The sequence below is a fragment of the Malaclemys terrapin genome, chromosome 1 (assembly GCF_027887155.1).
Source record: "Malaclemys terrapin pileata isolate rMalTer1 chromosome 1, rMalTer1.hap1, whole genome shotgun sequence".
Taxonomy (NCBI): Eukaryota; Metazoa; Chordata; order Testudines; family Emydidae; genus Malaclemys; species Malaclemys terrapin.
Window position 1 is genome coordinate 38,605,680 of NC_071505.1, and position 13,964 is coordinate 38,619,643.

Here is a 13,964-nt window from a genome sequence, read left to right on the forward strand (position 1 = left end):
AGAGTGGTTATTATATTAAAAATGCCCAAATGGAAAATCAGTAGGTTATTATTACAGAGCCACTGCTAAGCACAATTATAAAACTAATAGTCTGCAACCCACCTGGTATATGGCTCACAGCTGGTTTTTAACAATGACAGAAGAACTGGGTAATGTTCATTACTACAGTTATTGAGAGCCTCTTTGTACAGGTATGAAAGCAATCTTACTCCCTGAAAAGAAATGATAAACAACTAAATTTCAAAAAAGTGTAAAATCCATTGTACTATTAGTAAAAAAAGATTAATATACACATCTTTACATCTATTTATTAGACAGAGACAATTTGGTCATGGCTCAGTCTGGATAAAACTGAAATGATATTGGTGGGATGGGTCAATAACAACCAGAGGAAATGGTAGAGGTGACATATGCCCCTTCAACTGACAAAGCTTTATTGGAATCTTCAGGATTCTTTCTGGATCCTGGATTGCTTTTGGATACCCAGATAGCAACTGTAGCCATGAGTACTTTTCTCATCTTTACTTGAACATGAGATTGTAATCTTACCTACTAGATGTACACTTTACCACCAGTGCCCCTGCATTTACCACCTCTAGATACTGAATTTCTGCAATACTCTATGTACCTCTTTACCATAGAAACTTCAATAGTGTAAACAGCCCAGGTACATAGCAGAGTTTCAAGCATAGAGCATATTACACCAGTGCTCAATAGACTGCACTACACTCCAACCAGTTTCCAGGGACAATTCAAGGGGTTGATTTTGAACTCTAATAAAAGGCTTTAATTTGGGTCCTGAATATCTTAGGGTCCATGTTTTTTGCGCTTTCCCTCATCCATTGAAATCACCAGGGTAAAGTCCCAATATTTAAATATTTGGGGCTGGCATGGCATTCTCATTGGAAAGCCACAGACGCTGAAGTTCACATTTCCTCTTTGGTCTCACTGAGCCTGTATGTTCACCTTCAGGTCTTATCTATTCACTGAAACTTTTCAGAGCGGCAAAGCTAAATAGGAAGGATTGTAGCAGGCTGTCTTCTATTGAGCATTGCTTTTAATGCTTGGATTATTTTGTTAATACAATAGAAAAATATTTAAAATTGTATATGTTATATTATAAAAGTGTTTTTATTGTATACCCACTTACAGAACAGTGACAGACATCCAACATTAATTTAACAATTTATAATCAGTATATGAATTCTCTCTCTCATTTAATGCAACACTTATGTGGAATTTTCAAAAGCATTCAGCACTGATTTAATAGTGTTCTTTGCTAAAGCTCCCATTGACTTCATTGGGAGCAGAGGCCAACACTGAGCATTTAAAAAACCTGCTCAATTGTATTTGAAGCTGATATACTGATATTAACACTAAAACAATAGGTTTCCAAAAAAGATCAATAATCACCATAGGAAATGAAGCACCAGCACCTCTGCTGATCCCCAATACAGTTGTTCCTATGCCACAGAGCTCAGCTAAATACCTAAACAAAAAAATTACATTTATGTAGCATCTTTCAAACAGAAGTATCCCAGGGCATTTACAGTGATCAATGAAATGTGCCACACTTGGGTGGCACGAGGCTATCATTCTGCAGCATCAAACTATAACAGGTGTAGGGAGGGGAGGTGGAGAACATTTCTCCAATTCAAGCTATAGAAAATATTTAGATAACCAGACTGTGACTCAAGTTGGAATTTGGCCAGGACTCTAGGTCTATTTATACTAAAGTTATCTAGTTTATCAGCCCTTGTATATCCTTACTCACTTCACCTCCTTGTGCCACAATTTCCCCATCTGTAAAAAGTGGGGATATATAATAGGAGCTTATCTGTAAAGTGCTTTGAGATCTACTGATGAAAAAGACTCTGTAAGAGCTACGTAGTATTATTACTACCACCAGACTCTGTAATTTAAAGAATTTTTTCTGTGAAAATATTACGAAATGAACACCAAAGATTGAATAGGAAGGCTTCTCTAGTAGTGTATTTTCAGTGTTCATAAAGAAGGGACTGGATTTCATTTTTTCAGTCCTACAATGCTTTAATATTATAATATTACCTTAACTGTCGTCCTAATTTTCTGAAGAGAAAACTGATTGTTAGAAGGCTTAAAGTGGGAGGTGTTGACAAAACACATGCTCGATAATACTGAAGGTACTTCCTCAATCCACTTGTGAATGCCTAATAGAAGAAAAAACATTGACAACACCCTGCTGTTAAAACTGTTAGTGCTCAGTTTACGTTCACACTGATTACAGTACATCAACATGAAAACACATTTACTGCATTCTAATTTGGGTAGGTTATCTTAAAAAAAAAAAAAAAAAAAAAAAAAGTCCAGTTTCAATGGTAAGACAAGAACAGATGTGTATTTGAAAGATAATAGGATTTTTTCCTTTTCATGCATATGGACAACACCTATTAACATTAATGTGAATTACATTCTCTTTTTAAATACACAGTGTATCAAAATTAGGTCATTTTTATTTTCATAGTTGTAATAGGGTATTACAAACAAAGAAGATTTCCTTTGACCTTCTGGGTAAAAAATAATACTTATTTGACAGCAACAAAATTAATTACACCTCACCATGCACAGATTCAGTGCATTGCTTAATCCAAGTCACATTTGGAGAACTAAAATCTACAAGGAAGCAATAAGCAATTTCAAACTGACATGATCTAATAAAAGGTATTAAAGTGGACTGTTTCACTCATTTTATTTCTTTTACATTGTGAAGGGCATTTACACTTACAAAAAAGAGCTATTATATTTTTAATATATTTACTATACAAATATTTAGCAATACTGCAGAACCTGAGAAACAGTCACCCTTTACTTCCCAATAAAACAGCATGTCAAGATCATTCCTCTACAGGAAGAATAAACACACTATTGAGCAGGCTAGCACCATGCAAATACATTACCTGAAATACAAGCCCTTTGTTGTACAAGGAGTCTAAGACTGGCTGAAGAGAGAAGCGACTCAATCGTGTGTAATATGTTCCATATTCAGCAACTTCTGACAGGAGATTGTTCATGCTCTCAGGTGATGTTCCAGATACATATATCCCCTGCTTTATCACAAATGTCTGAGCAGCCTAGAATGGTGCAGAAAGGGAGACAGTACCAGTTAGTTATTTCAGAACTATATATTCAGTGCTATATAATTACACCACCTCACCCCCAACTGCCTGAAAACAATCCCCTGCGCCCCCTCCCCCCCCCCCCCGGCCTAAAATAACAGCACAGATTTACAGTTTAAATATTATGGTGACTGGAGTTAAATACCTAAAACAAAAAGATAAACAGATATAAAAGGTAGCACAATTTTAGAAGGAAAATTAAATCATAATTATTTTAAAGTGTATATAAAAATTCTTGTTACTTAATCTTTTAACCAAACAGTTCTCTATACATTATTTTCATCACTTTAATGCATTCATGAAATCCATTAATTTACTTCCTCACACGTTTTCTTGTGCAGATCTCTGAAGACTTTTTTGAACATTTAAACTGCAGTAAAAGAGTTCTCTGATTATTTTAAGTTATACTAATAGGAGTCACAAAACTTCAAATGCAAAAAATTTATTTCTCTTGCAAAAATCTCTACCAATAATCATGAAATCTGATGTGACTGAACATGATCATTCTTAGAAAAGTTTTTCATACCTGATTAAGTGAAAATGTAGCTGATACCACACCAATAAGGACATTCAAAACATCTTTAACCAGTTCAAATTCTTTCATTAGCACAAGCTGTGGAAGCTGGAGAATGGTATTACTAAATAATTCCAATTCCCCTTCTCGAAGCCTATAAAATTTGTCAAAAGCTTCTCTTCCAGCTTCAGTAAGATATGGTTCCTCTTTTTTACCAGGTGGGCTGTGTCAGAAAAAATACAAAAACAATAAAAGCCAAGAATAAATCAACTGCTTTCCTTTAAAATAAAGACATTTCAGAACTTTACACAGTCATTAAAATGTTTTACCCCAGTGGATTATCTACAATGCAACATTTGCATAAGGAGGCTGTGTGGACAACTGTCAAAAGCATGCAGGAAATGGCATTCTTGAAGAAAGTGATAGATCAGGGGTCTCAAACACACGGCCCGTGGGACTCTTGCGTGTGGCCCCCCAAGCTCCCCGCGCCCCACCCCCGCCCCTCTGCCTACCCACAGGATTGCCTCCTGTGGCGTTGCAAGCCCCACGCCACTCTCTGAAGCAGCTGGCAGCACGCCCCTTCGGGCTGGGGGGGAAGGGGGAAGGAGGGAGAGAGCTCCTGCATTGCCTTCTTCCAGGCACCGCCCCCTGCTCCCATTGGCCAGGAACAGGGAACTGCGGCCAATGGGAGCTTCCCCCCTCCCCCCCCAGGGGCTGCAGGGACACGGTTCCAGCTGCTTCCTGGAACAGAGCGGCGTGGGGCCGGGGGCCAGGGCAGGCAGGCAGGGAGCCTGCCCTGGCCCCGGTGCACGCCGCTGCCACCCCGGAGCTGCTCTAGGTAAGTGGCGCCGGGCTGGAGCTCACACCCTGCACCCCTCCTGCACCCCAACCCCCTGCCACATCCCACACCCCTCCTGCACCCCAACCCCCTGCCCTGAGCCCCCAGCCACATCCCACACCCCAACTCCCTGCCCTGAGCCCCCTGCTACATCCCACACCCCTCCTGCACTCCCTGCCCTGAGCCCCCTGCCACATCCCACACCCCTCCTGCACCTCAACTCCCTGCCATGAGCCACCACCGCACCCTGCACCCTTTCTGCATCCCCTGGGGGCAGCGTTGGGGTGGGGACTTTGGGAAAGGGGTTGGAATGGGGCAGGAAAGGGGTGGGAAGAGGTAGGGTAGGGCCTAATGGGAGGGGTGGAGTGGGGGCGGGGCCAGGGGCAGCGAGGGGGGTATCAGTGATGCGGCCTTGGTTCAACGCACTAGTCCTCATGTGGCCCTCGTAGTCATTTGAATTTGAGACCCCTGTGATAGATGTATTTGACCCCAAGATCCTGTCTTCACCAGCTCGTGACAGGAAGAGTGAAAAGACCAGGCTGGGTTCCCAAAGAGGAAGGGAAGGAGACTACCACTGTTTACACAAAATTACCTATACAAATTAACTGCTGAAGTTACAAATAATGTTTGTTAAAATAGTAACTGAAATTCTGCAGCGCAAGTGTTAAAAATGCTAGGCAACTGCCAAGAGCCAACTGTGAACTACAACCTAAAAATCTCTCCACTACCAACTCATTCTTAATTACGATAATTTTTACAGCACCAGATGGGTTCTAGAGAATTTACAGAACAAACAGAAAGGCATGTCCCTGCATTAAAGAACCTGAAATCTAAACACAGAACCAAAACATTCAAAATACTGTTCATATATTACACACAGCTTCCAGTAATAACTTAATTATAAAAATCACTATTGCTAAATGACATTTAAAAGCCATTAGAAAACGATCACACATGACCTGGTCCCACAACACTTAAGCACAAGTTTATTCACAAGTCCGTGTATCTTATATAACAGGGATTGGCAACCTTTGGCACGCGGCCCGCCAAGGTAAGCACCCTGGCAGGCCGGGCCAGTTTGTTTACCTGCTGCATCCGCAGGTTCGGCCGATCGCGGCTCTCATTGGCCGTGGTTCGCCACTCCAGGCCAACGGGGGCTGTGGGAAGCTGCGGCCAGCACAGCGATCGGCCGAACCTGCGGACGCGGCAGGTAAACAAACCGGCCCGCCAGTGTGCTTACCCTGGTGGGCCGCATGCCAAAGGTTGCCGATCCCTGTTATACAGCAAAGGAACTAGATTTTTCCAGTATTCTAGAATGCATCTTTTAATTACGTCTTTCATATCTGTGCACAATTTAGAACTGCAGTTGGAGTGGATACTTTCTTATAAAGATCCTGGGCAAATTTATAAGTGGTTTTAAACAGTGGTTCTCAACCTTTTTTCATTTGCAGTCCTCTAAAAAAATTTTCAAATGGAAGTACGAACCCCTTTGGAAATCCTAGACATAGTCTGCAGACCCCCAGGGATCTGCAGACCACAGGTTGAGAACTACTGGGTTAAAACAAAACATATGAGCTAAAACAGTACTTCTCCTCCTCCTCTCTTTCCACTTCCCTATTGGGGGTCAGCAACTTTTATAGCCTTCTTTCAAAACTCATGAGGTGTATGTCAGGGTCTTGTGCAGATTGGGCTCACTGTACTCTGCTGATATCTGGTCCACATACGGAGTCTTTGTTTCCTCCTTGGTCATCTTCTATCCACAACAATTGCAAGAGCTCTGCTGCTGATAGAGCTCTCTCGTCTCCACTGATATGCCCATACCAACAGAGCCCTGCCTCCCTCAAGTTGTGCTCAATTGGAGCAACCTGCCTTTAGGCCCCTTACAACCTCATTTCACTTCCTATCATGGAGCGTCCAACCATCTGACCACGTCAACATCTTCATTTCCATGGTGGAGAGCATATTTAGAGCCCTGCAAATTTGCAGATATCTGCTTTATATCCACGGATCATTTTTGCAGATTGCGGATTGGATACGGATACAAATTTTGTATCCGCAAAGGGCTCTAAGCATACTGATTTCTTGCGACTGATCAAGTCTCTGTTCCATGGATTAAGATGTGTCAAATTACAGTTTTATACAGTCTCTCTTAACTTTACTGGCATTGTTTTGTCACAGAGAACTGGGATCTGCTCCTGCCATTTGCACCACACAGCTTTATGCTGGATATCACTCAGGAGGACACCATCATCAGCAACCACTGATCCTAGTATTTAAACTATTTCACTCTTCTAAGCTTTCTGCTTGTGATATCCTTTACAGAGAGTCCTTCTCCCTCAGTTATCATAGCCACAGTCTAACCCATGTTCACTTTAAGTCCAGCCTGCTCAAAACTATGTTGCTATTATTCAAAATTGACTTGCAGGATCTCCCAATCTTCTGCACATATCACTAGGTCATCAGTGAACCGCATTTTCCAAAGCAGTTCTTTGTAGACTCTCACTTTCCACATCCATGAGAACTGCAAATAAAAAGAGGATCAATGCTGATCTCTGATGCAGGCCAATGCTTACAGGAAATTCTCTAACATAGCCCCATTTAGTTTTGACTACGGTAGTCACTCCATCATACATATCTTCGATAGGATGGACATACCCTTCTGGCACACCTCTCCATCACAAAATCCACCAAACTAGTTCTCATGGTACATGATCATACACCTTCTATAGATCCACAAAGACCATAGCCAATTGCCATCTCTTTTCTCCAAACTCTTCCGGGGGGGGGGGGGTGAGGGATAGCTCAGTGGTTTGAGCATTGGCCTGCTAAACCCAGGGTTGTGAGTTCAATCCTTGAGGGGGCCACTTAGGGATCTGAGGCAAAATCAGTACTTGGTCCTGCTAGTGAAGGCAGAGGGCTGGAGTCAATGACCTTTCAAGGTCACTTCCAGTTCTAGGAGATAGGATATCTCCATTAATTAAAAAAAAAAAAAAAAAAAAAAAAAGGATTTGTAGCACAAATATGGCATCAATTCTGCTCCTTCTTGACATGAAGCCATACTGACCCTTCTAAGGGTAGGTCTACACTACCCACCCAATTCGGCCGGTAGAGATCGATCCCAGAAGCGCTCCCCCGTCAACTGCAGAACTCCTGCTTGCTGAGAGGAGGAAGCACTGTCAACGGGGGAGCTTGCCTGCGCCACGGGGACCCGCAGTAAGTAAATTTAGTTCAATCTAGGAAACGTCAACTGAAGTTGCGTTTCCTAGATCAATCCCCCGCCCCAGTGTGGACCAGCCCATAATCTCAACTACTCCATGCAGACACTTTTCAATTATCTTCACTCATACTTTTATAACATGTGATGTCAGCTTAACTGGGTGATAATTAGCACACAGTGTAATATCTCTTGTATGTTTAAAAATAGGCACTACAAATCTTCTGTGCCATTCATCCAGCATTTTCTGTTTCTTAAGAACATAATTGAACAAACTTTAAGATACTTAAAGACTTCCCTTCCCAATGACTTCATCACATGCACTGGCACTTCACCGGTCCAAGTCTTTTCTTCTTTTTCATTTTCCTAAGTGCCTCTGCAACCACTTCCTCCTATATGCAATCTGACACACCCCGGTTCAGCTTACATGTTCATACATGTGTGCTAAGACATCACTGATGTTTTGCCTAAATTTAAAAGTACACAATACCCATGCTGAAAACATAACATACTTAAACCTAGACCTTTCACAATATGATGCACCCTTTGGAAAGAAAAATGATTAATGCTATCTCACCAATTCTTCTTTAGATAGACATCCAAAAGTATTACTTGGACATGACCTCAAAATAAGCATTTGCTCTTATTTAGGAAATGACGCACACACCCTGTTTTGCTAAGATTCTAATACCTTCAAACATGCAGGACCTAGTGAACCTCAGTTTGGATGTTTATTTTGACAACCATATTCTTTTACTTATTCATGCAAGAAGGAGACCTATATTTACCATTCTAACCAATACTCCCTCCAGACTACACAGTTTTGTGAATGCCACCACAGCACAGCGGTTCAGTGGGTACACAGTTATTATGGACATATTGATAGGTAAGTCCAGCTAATGTTTAGTCTATTATACAGTGTAATTAATGAATTTTGTTTCAAGAATTGGCATAATTGCTTTTCACAGGACAAGTGAATATTCTAGATCAATTTCTGGGTTAAGTACTTCCTTATATTCCCTTGCACAAATATTTTAAAAATAATCATTTTTTGAAATTCAACATTCCCTGTCTTTTTCTTGACCCAAATGATCTGAATAATGGAACAAAATAGGCTCTTAACGTTTTCCATATAATTCATATTAAAACCTTGTGCAAAAGTTCCATTTGAAGAAAATAAGTTGAAATTAGCTAAATTAAAAATATCAACCATTAATAATGGTTATTGGGTAGTCAAGCCCATGTTAAAGCTCAAGTCATTCTTAAATGCTGCCATTTGACAAAATGACAACCATCATAATTAATCAACTAAAACTGTTCATTAGGATGCTACTGTTAATTTGCATAATGCCATTTTATTGGTTGAAATGAGTCAGTAGAGTGAAGGGGATTATATACATGTCAAGAATGCCCATTGATAGATTATTTGTGTCAACTGTTCACAAACAGAAAGAACACTGGACTGGAGTTACCAGATCCTCCATAGCCCTGAAAATGTTGCAGTTTCCCCATCAGCAAAATGAGGACAATATTTATTTAACTTGTGGTTCATGTTTGTTAATTGCTTTGAAGAGGAAAAGGGATCCGATAAGCTCCAAGTACTTGCATTAACATATGCAAATCGCCTCCCCCCCTTCGAACAAGAATAGCTGTTCATAAAATGAGAAGTACTCCCTCTACCTAAAGTGTTATTGATTTCTATTATGGTAGCACCCACTATGTGCTAGTCTCTGTCACACACATATGAAGACACAGTCCATGCCACTAAAATCTCAAAATCTAAATGGCAGCAAGGAAAACTGTCACGCCCCTTGAAAAATGCCATAGAGCGCTACACTGTCATCTGGCAAAAACATAGCTCGGTGGGAACAGAAATAAGCTTCTGAGCCTCAAGATATTGAACTCCATGTTCCAAATCAGATGGTATATTCCTTTGTTTGTCTGTTCTAATTAAGGTCACTTCCAACTAAAATACATACAAACCATACATAAGCATGCAATTATTTTGCATCTTAACATCAGACACATACCATCCAATTCTTTCCCAGCATCTTCGTTTGCTGGGTCCATAAGTAAGTACGGCATCCCAGAGGTCTATGTCTGGAGTCATGCTGGGTTCCGATTGAGAATCAGGAGTCAGATTGGATGCTGATTGGAATCCCTCATCGTCTGATTGATCTATACTTTGAGGAACCTGTAAATAACCATGAGAGTTCAAACTTTACACATATATGCAACATTCCTTTAGGAAAATTATGCTAATCCCATTTAATTGTTGGCCTCAATTTAAACAATTAATCAAAGATGTTCATTTTAAGCACTTGGGTTTTCTTATTTATACAAACAAACTTTATTTGAAACAAAAACAATAAAATACACTTCAATTTTTGCCAAGCTTTTTTTTTTGGTAGCCAATGGAATAATCAAACTAAGATATTAACAATTTGTTAGTACCAGAAGTGGAAGTATTTTACTCTGAATATAATGTCAGTTCAGAAACTAGATGTCGAATACATAATGCTCCAGAAAAATAAATCTGTTTAGTTTTTCTTTTTCACAAAATAAGTGATTTAGGCCCTGATCCCACAAATTCTTATGCATGTGATTAAAGTGTCCATGACCAGTTCCATTGTTTTCACTGGGACTACTCATGTGCATAAAATCAGGCACGTGTTTGCAGGATCAGGGTCTCTAAACATCCCAATCATGGAACTCCCACTGACTTTGTTGGGAGCTTGGTGTGCAATGTAATAACCCAAGTCTGTGTAATAGGTCAAATTGATTGGATGCAAGTTGCTCCTAAGAACATTTAACACGGTGTTTTCCAACCTGAGAGAAGGGGTACAGGCATGTAAAGAAAAAGAGTTGCTTCCTTGACCCAGGATCTGACTCACCCCTTCAACTACAATGTGCACCCACAGCTATAGGTAAAGTGGCATGCAGCTCCTTTAAGCATGCCAGCCTTCCTTCCATGTTCCTGTCATAAATCCTAATGAAAGCTGAATCTGAAATTCCTGTGTATAGGGCTGCAGATTCAGACAGCAACCTGCTAGCTCAGTGGTGGGCAACCTGCAGCCCTTTCAGGGTAATCCACTGGTGGGCCACAAGACAGTTTGTTTACATTTGCATGGCTGCCCGCAGCTCCCAGTGCCTGCAGTTTGTTGTTCTCGACCAATGGGAGCTGCGGGAAGCGGCGACCAACACGTCCCTGCAGCCCACGCCGCTTCGCTTCCCGCAGCTCCCTCCACTGTGCTAGCCCATGCCTCTGCTCCCACCAAACTTAGTTCAGTAGCAAAAGCATACACTGCTTAGGCAAAAGAAACTGTTACTGGACCAACTTCACCCTAAGTAGCATGTAGCCTTCTCTATTAAATGGGAGAATTACAGGAGCAACAATAAAACAAGAGGAAAAAGGAAAGATTAAAAACAGAAAAAGCAAAAGATACCCATCCACAGGAAAAAAAAAAAAAACAAATCTGTTAATCTAGCTTCTTCTGCAGTGCGTATCAGTGCTATATAACAATACAAGATGAAGAGAAAAACAATAGCAAAAAAGAGATAGTGGAAACTATGCTTAGTGAAAAGTTTTTTTTTGGGGGGGGTGAGGGGGCTACATCACTCCATCTCAAGAAGAGCTCCAATTAAAAAAAGCTTAAACTACTTATTTTATATACAAGTAGACTTTGACAGCAAAACTGGATACTAGAACAGATATGTACAGAGGGATGCTCACATGTAAATTAAATATTATGAGCAGGAAAAGACATAAGCAAATGTTTTAATCCACACCTTTGTAATGTTGATACTACTACAAGAAATGGCTGTTTATTAAAACAAAAAGAGTTTCAAAAAGGCATATTGGAAGTATGTATATACTCTGAAGTAAAATAATAAGTATAGTGAAAATAAAGACGCCATACTTTAATCGCAAGTCCAGACAAATCCGCACTGTCAGGTACTGGTGGCAGATCCAACCTGATGTCCATGTCATATGTACGGCTATGGACAAGAGCACCAAAGAGTGAGACACGTGTTTCTTTCTCAAACTTGTCACCAACAGGGTAGTTCTGTGAAAATAATCCAATGGCAGGAAGTCCAGTGCCGGGTGCAGCCTCCATTATCTGAACTGTCTTTTGAATTGTGTCATTAAACTGATACTCTTCATTTGTAATTAAAGTCTGTATATCAGCTTCAAATACACTCACATCATAATAATCATAACCCTGATATTTAACATTTCTCCCAACATACTTGTTGTTCAGAAAATAGTCCTTTTTTTGTGGTAGAAGCTGAGGGGGACCAGTTCCTACAAGCTGTACTAGAAGATCCAAAATAGAATTAATTTCCGTAAATGGTAAGCAATCAGATGTTTCCAATTCCTCCACGAGTTTCTCCAGCCTATCTGCTTGAGCGCCCATTCCGCCAACTCTCAAGTTGAAAGACAGCATTAAAACTTTGTTTTTCACTGGAAGTCTGGAAATGTTTGACGGCACTTTACGTGCCTCCTCCTGAAAAAGATTCATGAACAGGGCATTATATGCAACTCTTTTTAGATTTTGCTTAGCCCTTTTCTTGCTGATCTTCTGTCTGCCCAGATGGACCTTCCATGACAAACCTGTCATGTGTGCTTCACACAAATCACTAAACAGTTGTGTAATACTCTCCATTTCAACACAAATGAGTGGTAAAGTCAATTCATTGCAAATACAACTGTATGTTTGATCTTTGATTCCATTTCAAGACCTGGAAAATACAAAGAAAAAAAAAGAGACATTAGTGACTAATTACACACATAGAACCTCTGTAAGTATGTGTTAATGTACTTAAATTTAAAATATGGTTAGCCCAATATGTGTAGTGTTACAGATAAAACCAAACCAAACTGCTACATCATAACCTCTGTTTCATTATATATATAAAAACACCCTAATTTTGATCTCACGCTTTTTTTAAGAGGACAGGTTACACCATGAGAAAAAGCCTGTCGTGGTACATGAATGAACACAGGTTACGTGATACTTCAATGAACACAGGTTACCATGGGAGAGGAGTGTTTCGCTGCCCAGCACTAACACATCCAAGTGTCTTGTCAATACTAACTTTTTTCAGGATATTTCCCACTAACAACTTGATTAACAAAAATAACTTTCAGCTATATTTATACTATGAGTTCAAATAATACAGTATAAAAGGGGTGTGAGATAAAAATTATTCTGGTGATAGTAATAGTTTGAGTGTTAGCGTAGACAGGGAACGTAGTCAAGAGCTGCTAAAAATAGGGGCAGTGCCTTGTCCACCCTGTCCCCAGGGGCACACAAAAGTAAAAACATTAGTGCCTAGTCCACCCTGTCCCCACTGCTCCCACCAAAAGAAGTGCACCAGTCCACGTCCCCTTCAAAACATACAGTGACTGTAACCTGCCCCAGTCGAGCAAGCCCACACTCACCCAGTGACACCCCACCCCATACCCGAGGCAGCCGGCAGCTCCCAGCCCCCCAATAGTCGGGCTAGTCCCGGGGCAGCCCCCAGCCTCTCCCGCCAGGCCTGGGGCAGCCCCTCCCAATGCCCAGGGGTAGATCCCCCAGCCCCTACCCCGCGCTGAGCAGCCCCAGGCGCCTCTCAGGGCTGCTCGCTCCCGCGGGCCCACCGGCCGCTTCAGCCCGAGAGCAGACCCCGGCCCCGCGTCCCACGTCCCCCGTCCCGCTCTCCGGCTCCGGAGCGCAGCAAGAGCGCGGCGGCGCCATTGGCACGTCACGGGAGAGCGACGGGCCCTGGCAGCCGGGGAGGGGAGGGGAGGAGGGAGCGGGGGACTCAGCTCGCGGGCGGGGAAACAGGGCGGGGCCTGGGGCTGCTGTGGGCGGGAGAGGCGGGGCTCACGGAAGGGGGCGGGGCTCACGGGGATGGGATGGCGCAGGGGGCGGGGCTCCCATAGCGGGTGCACTGGGGGAGGGGCGGTTAACGGGCAGCGCGGGAAGGGGGGCGCGTAAAGCCACGTGGTGGGCTTGGGTTGTCTCTTTTTGCTGGTAATTGTGGGGCGTATTTAAGGTTGCTGCGAAGGCGGGGTGGTTTTGCATTGACAGGGGCGTTCCAGATCAACCTGTTGTTTGCTCTGGGGTAGGGTGACCAGATGTTCCGTTTTTATAGGGACAGTCCCGTTTTGGGGACTTTTTCTTATATAGGCGCCCACCCCCATCACGTTTTTTCACAGTTGCTATCTGGTCACTCTACCCCGGAGGGAATTCT

The 13,964-nt window shown here is 42.0% G+C and overlaps 1 protein-coding gene across 2 annotated transcripts in view; it reads right to left on the minus strand.

Annotated features, from left to right (window-relative positions):
* TUBGCP6 (tubulin gamma complex associated protein 6) overlaps positions 1-13,417 on the minus strand; it is a 31,916-nt gene extending 18,499 nt beyond the window's left edge. For both annotated transcript variants that reach the window (XM_054022511.1, XM_054022501.1), the window contains exons 1-8: positions 13,314-13,417; positions 11,642-12,464; positions 9,752-9,915; positions 3,682-3,892; positions 2,937-3,110; positions 2,068-2,189; positions 1,414-1,489; positions 103-212 (exon numbers count right to left, since the gene is read on the minus strand). In XM_054022511.1, the coding sequence (XP_053878486.1) occupies positions 103-212; positions 1,414-1,489; positions 2,068-2,189; positions 2,937-3,110; positions 3,682-3,892; positions 9,752-9,915; positions 11,642-12,388 (1,604 nt within the window). In that variant the 5' untranslated portion in view covers positions 12,389-12,464; positions 13,314-13,417. The remainder of the gene's footprint in view (positions 1-102; positions 213-1,413; positions 1,490-2,067; positions 2,190-2,936; positions 3,111-3,681; positions 3,893-9,751; positions 9,916-11,641; positions 12,465-13,313) is intronic.
* Between the last annotated feature and the right edge of the window lie 547 nt (positions 13,418-13,964).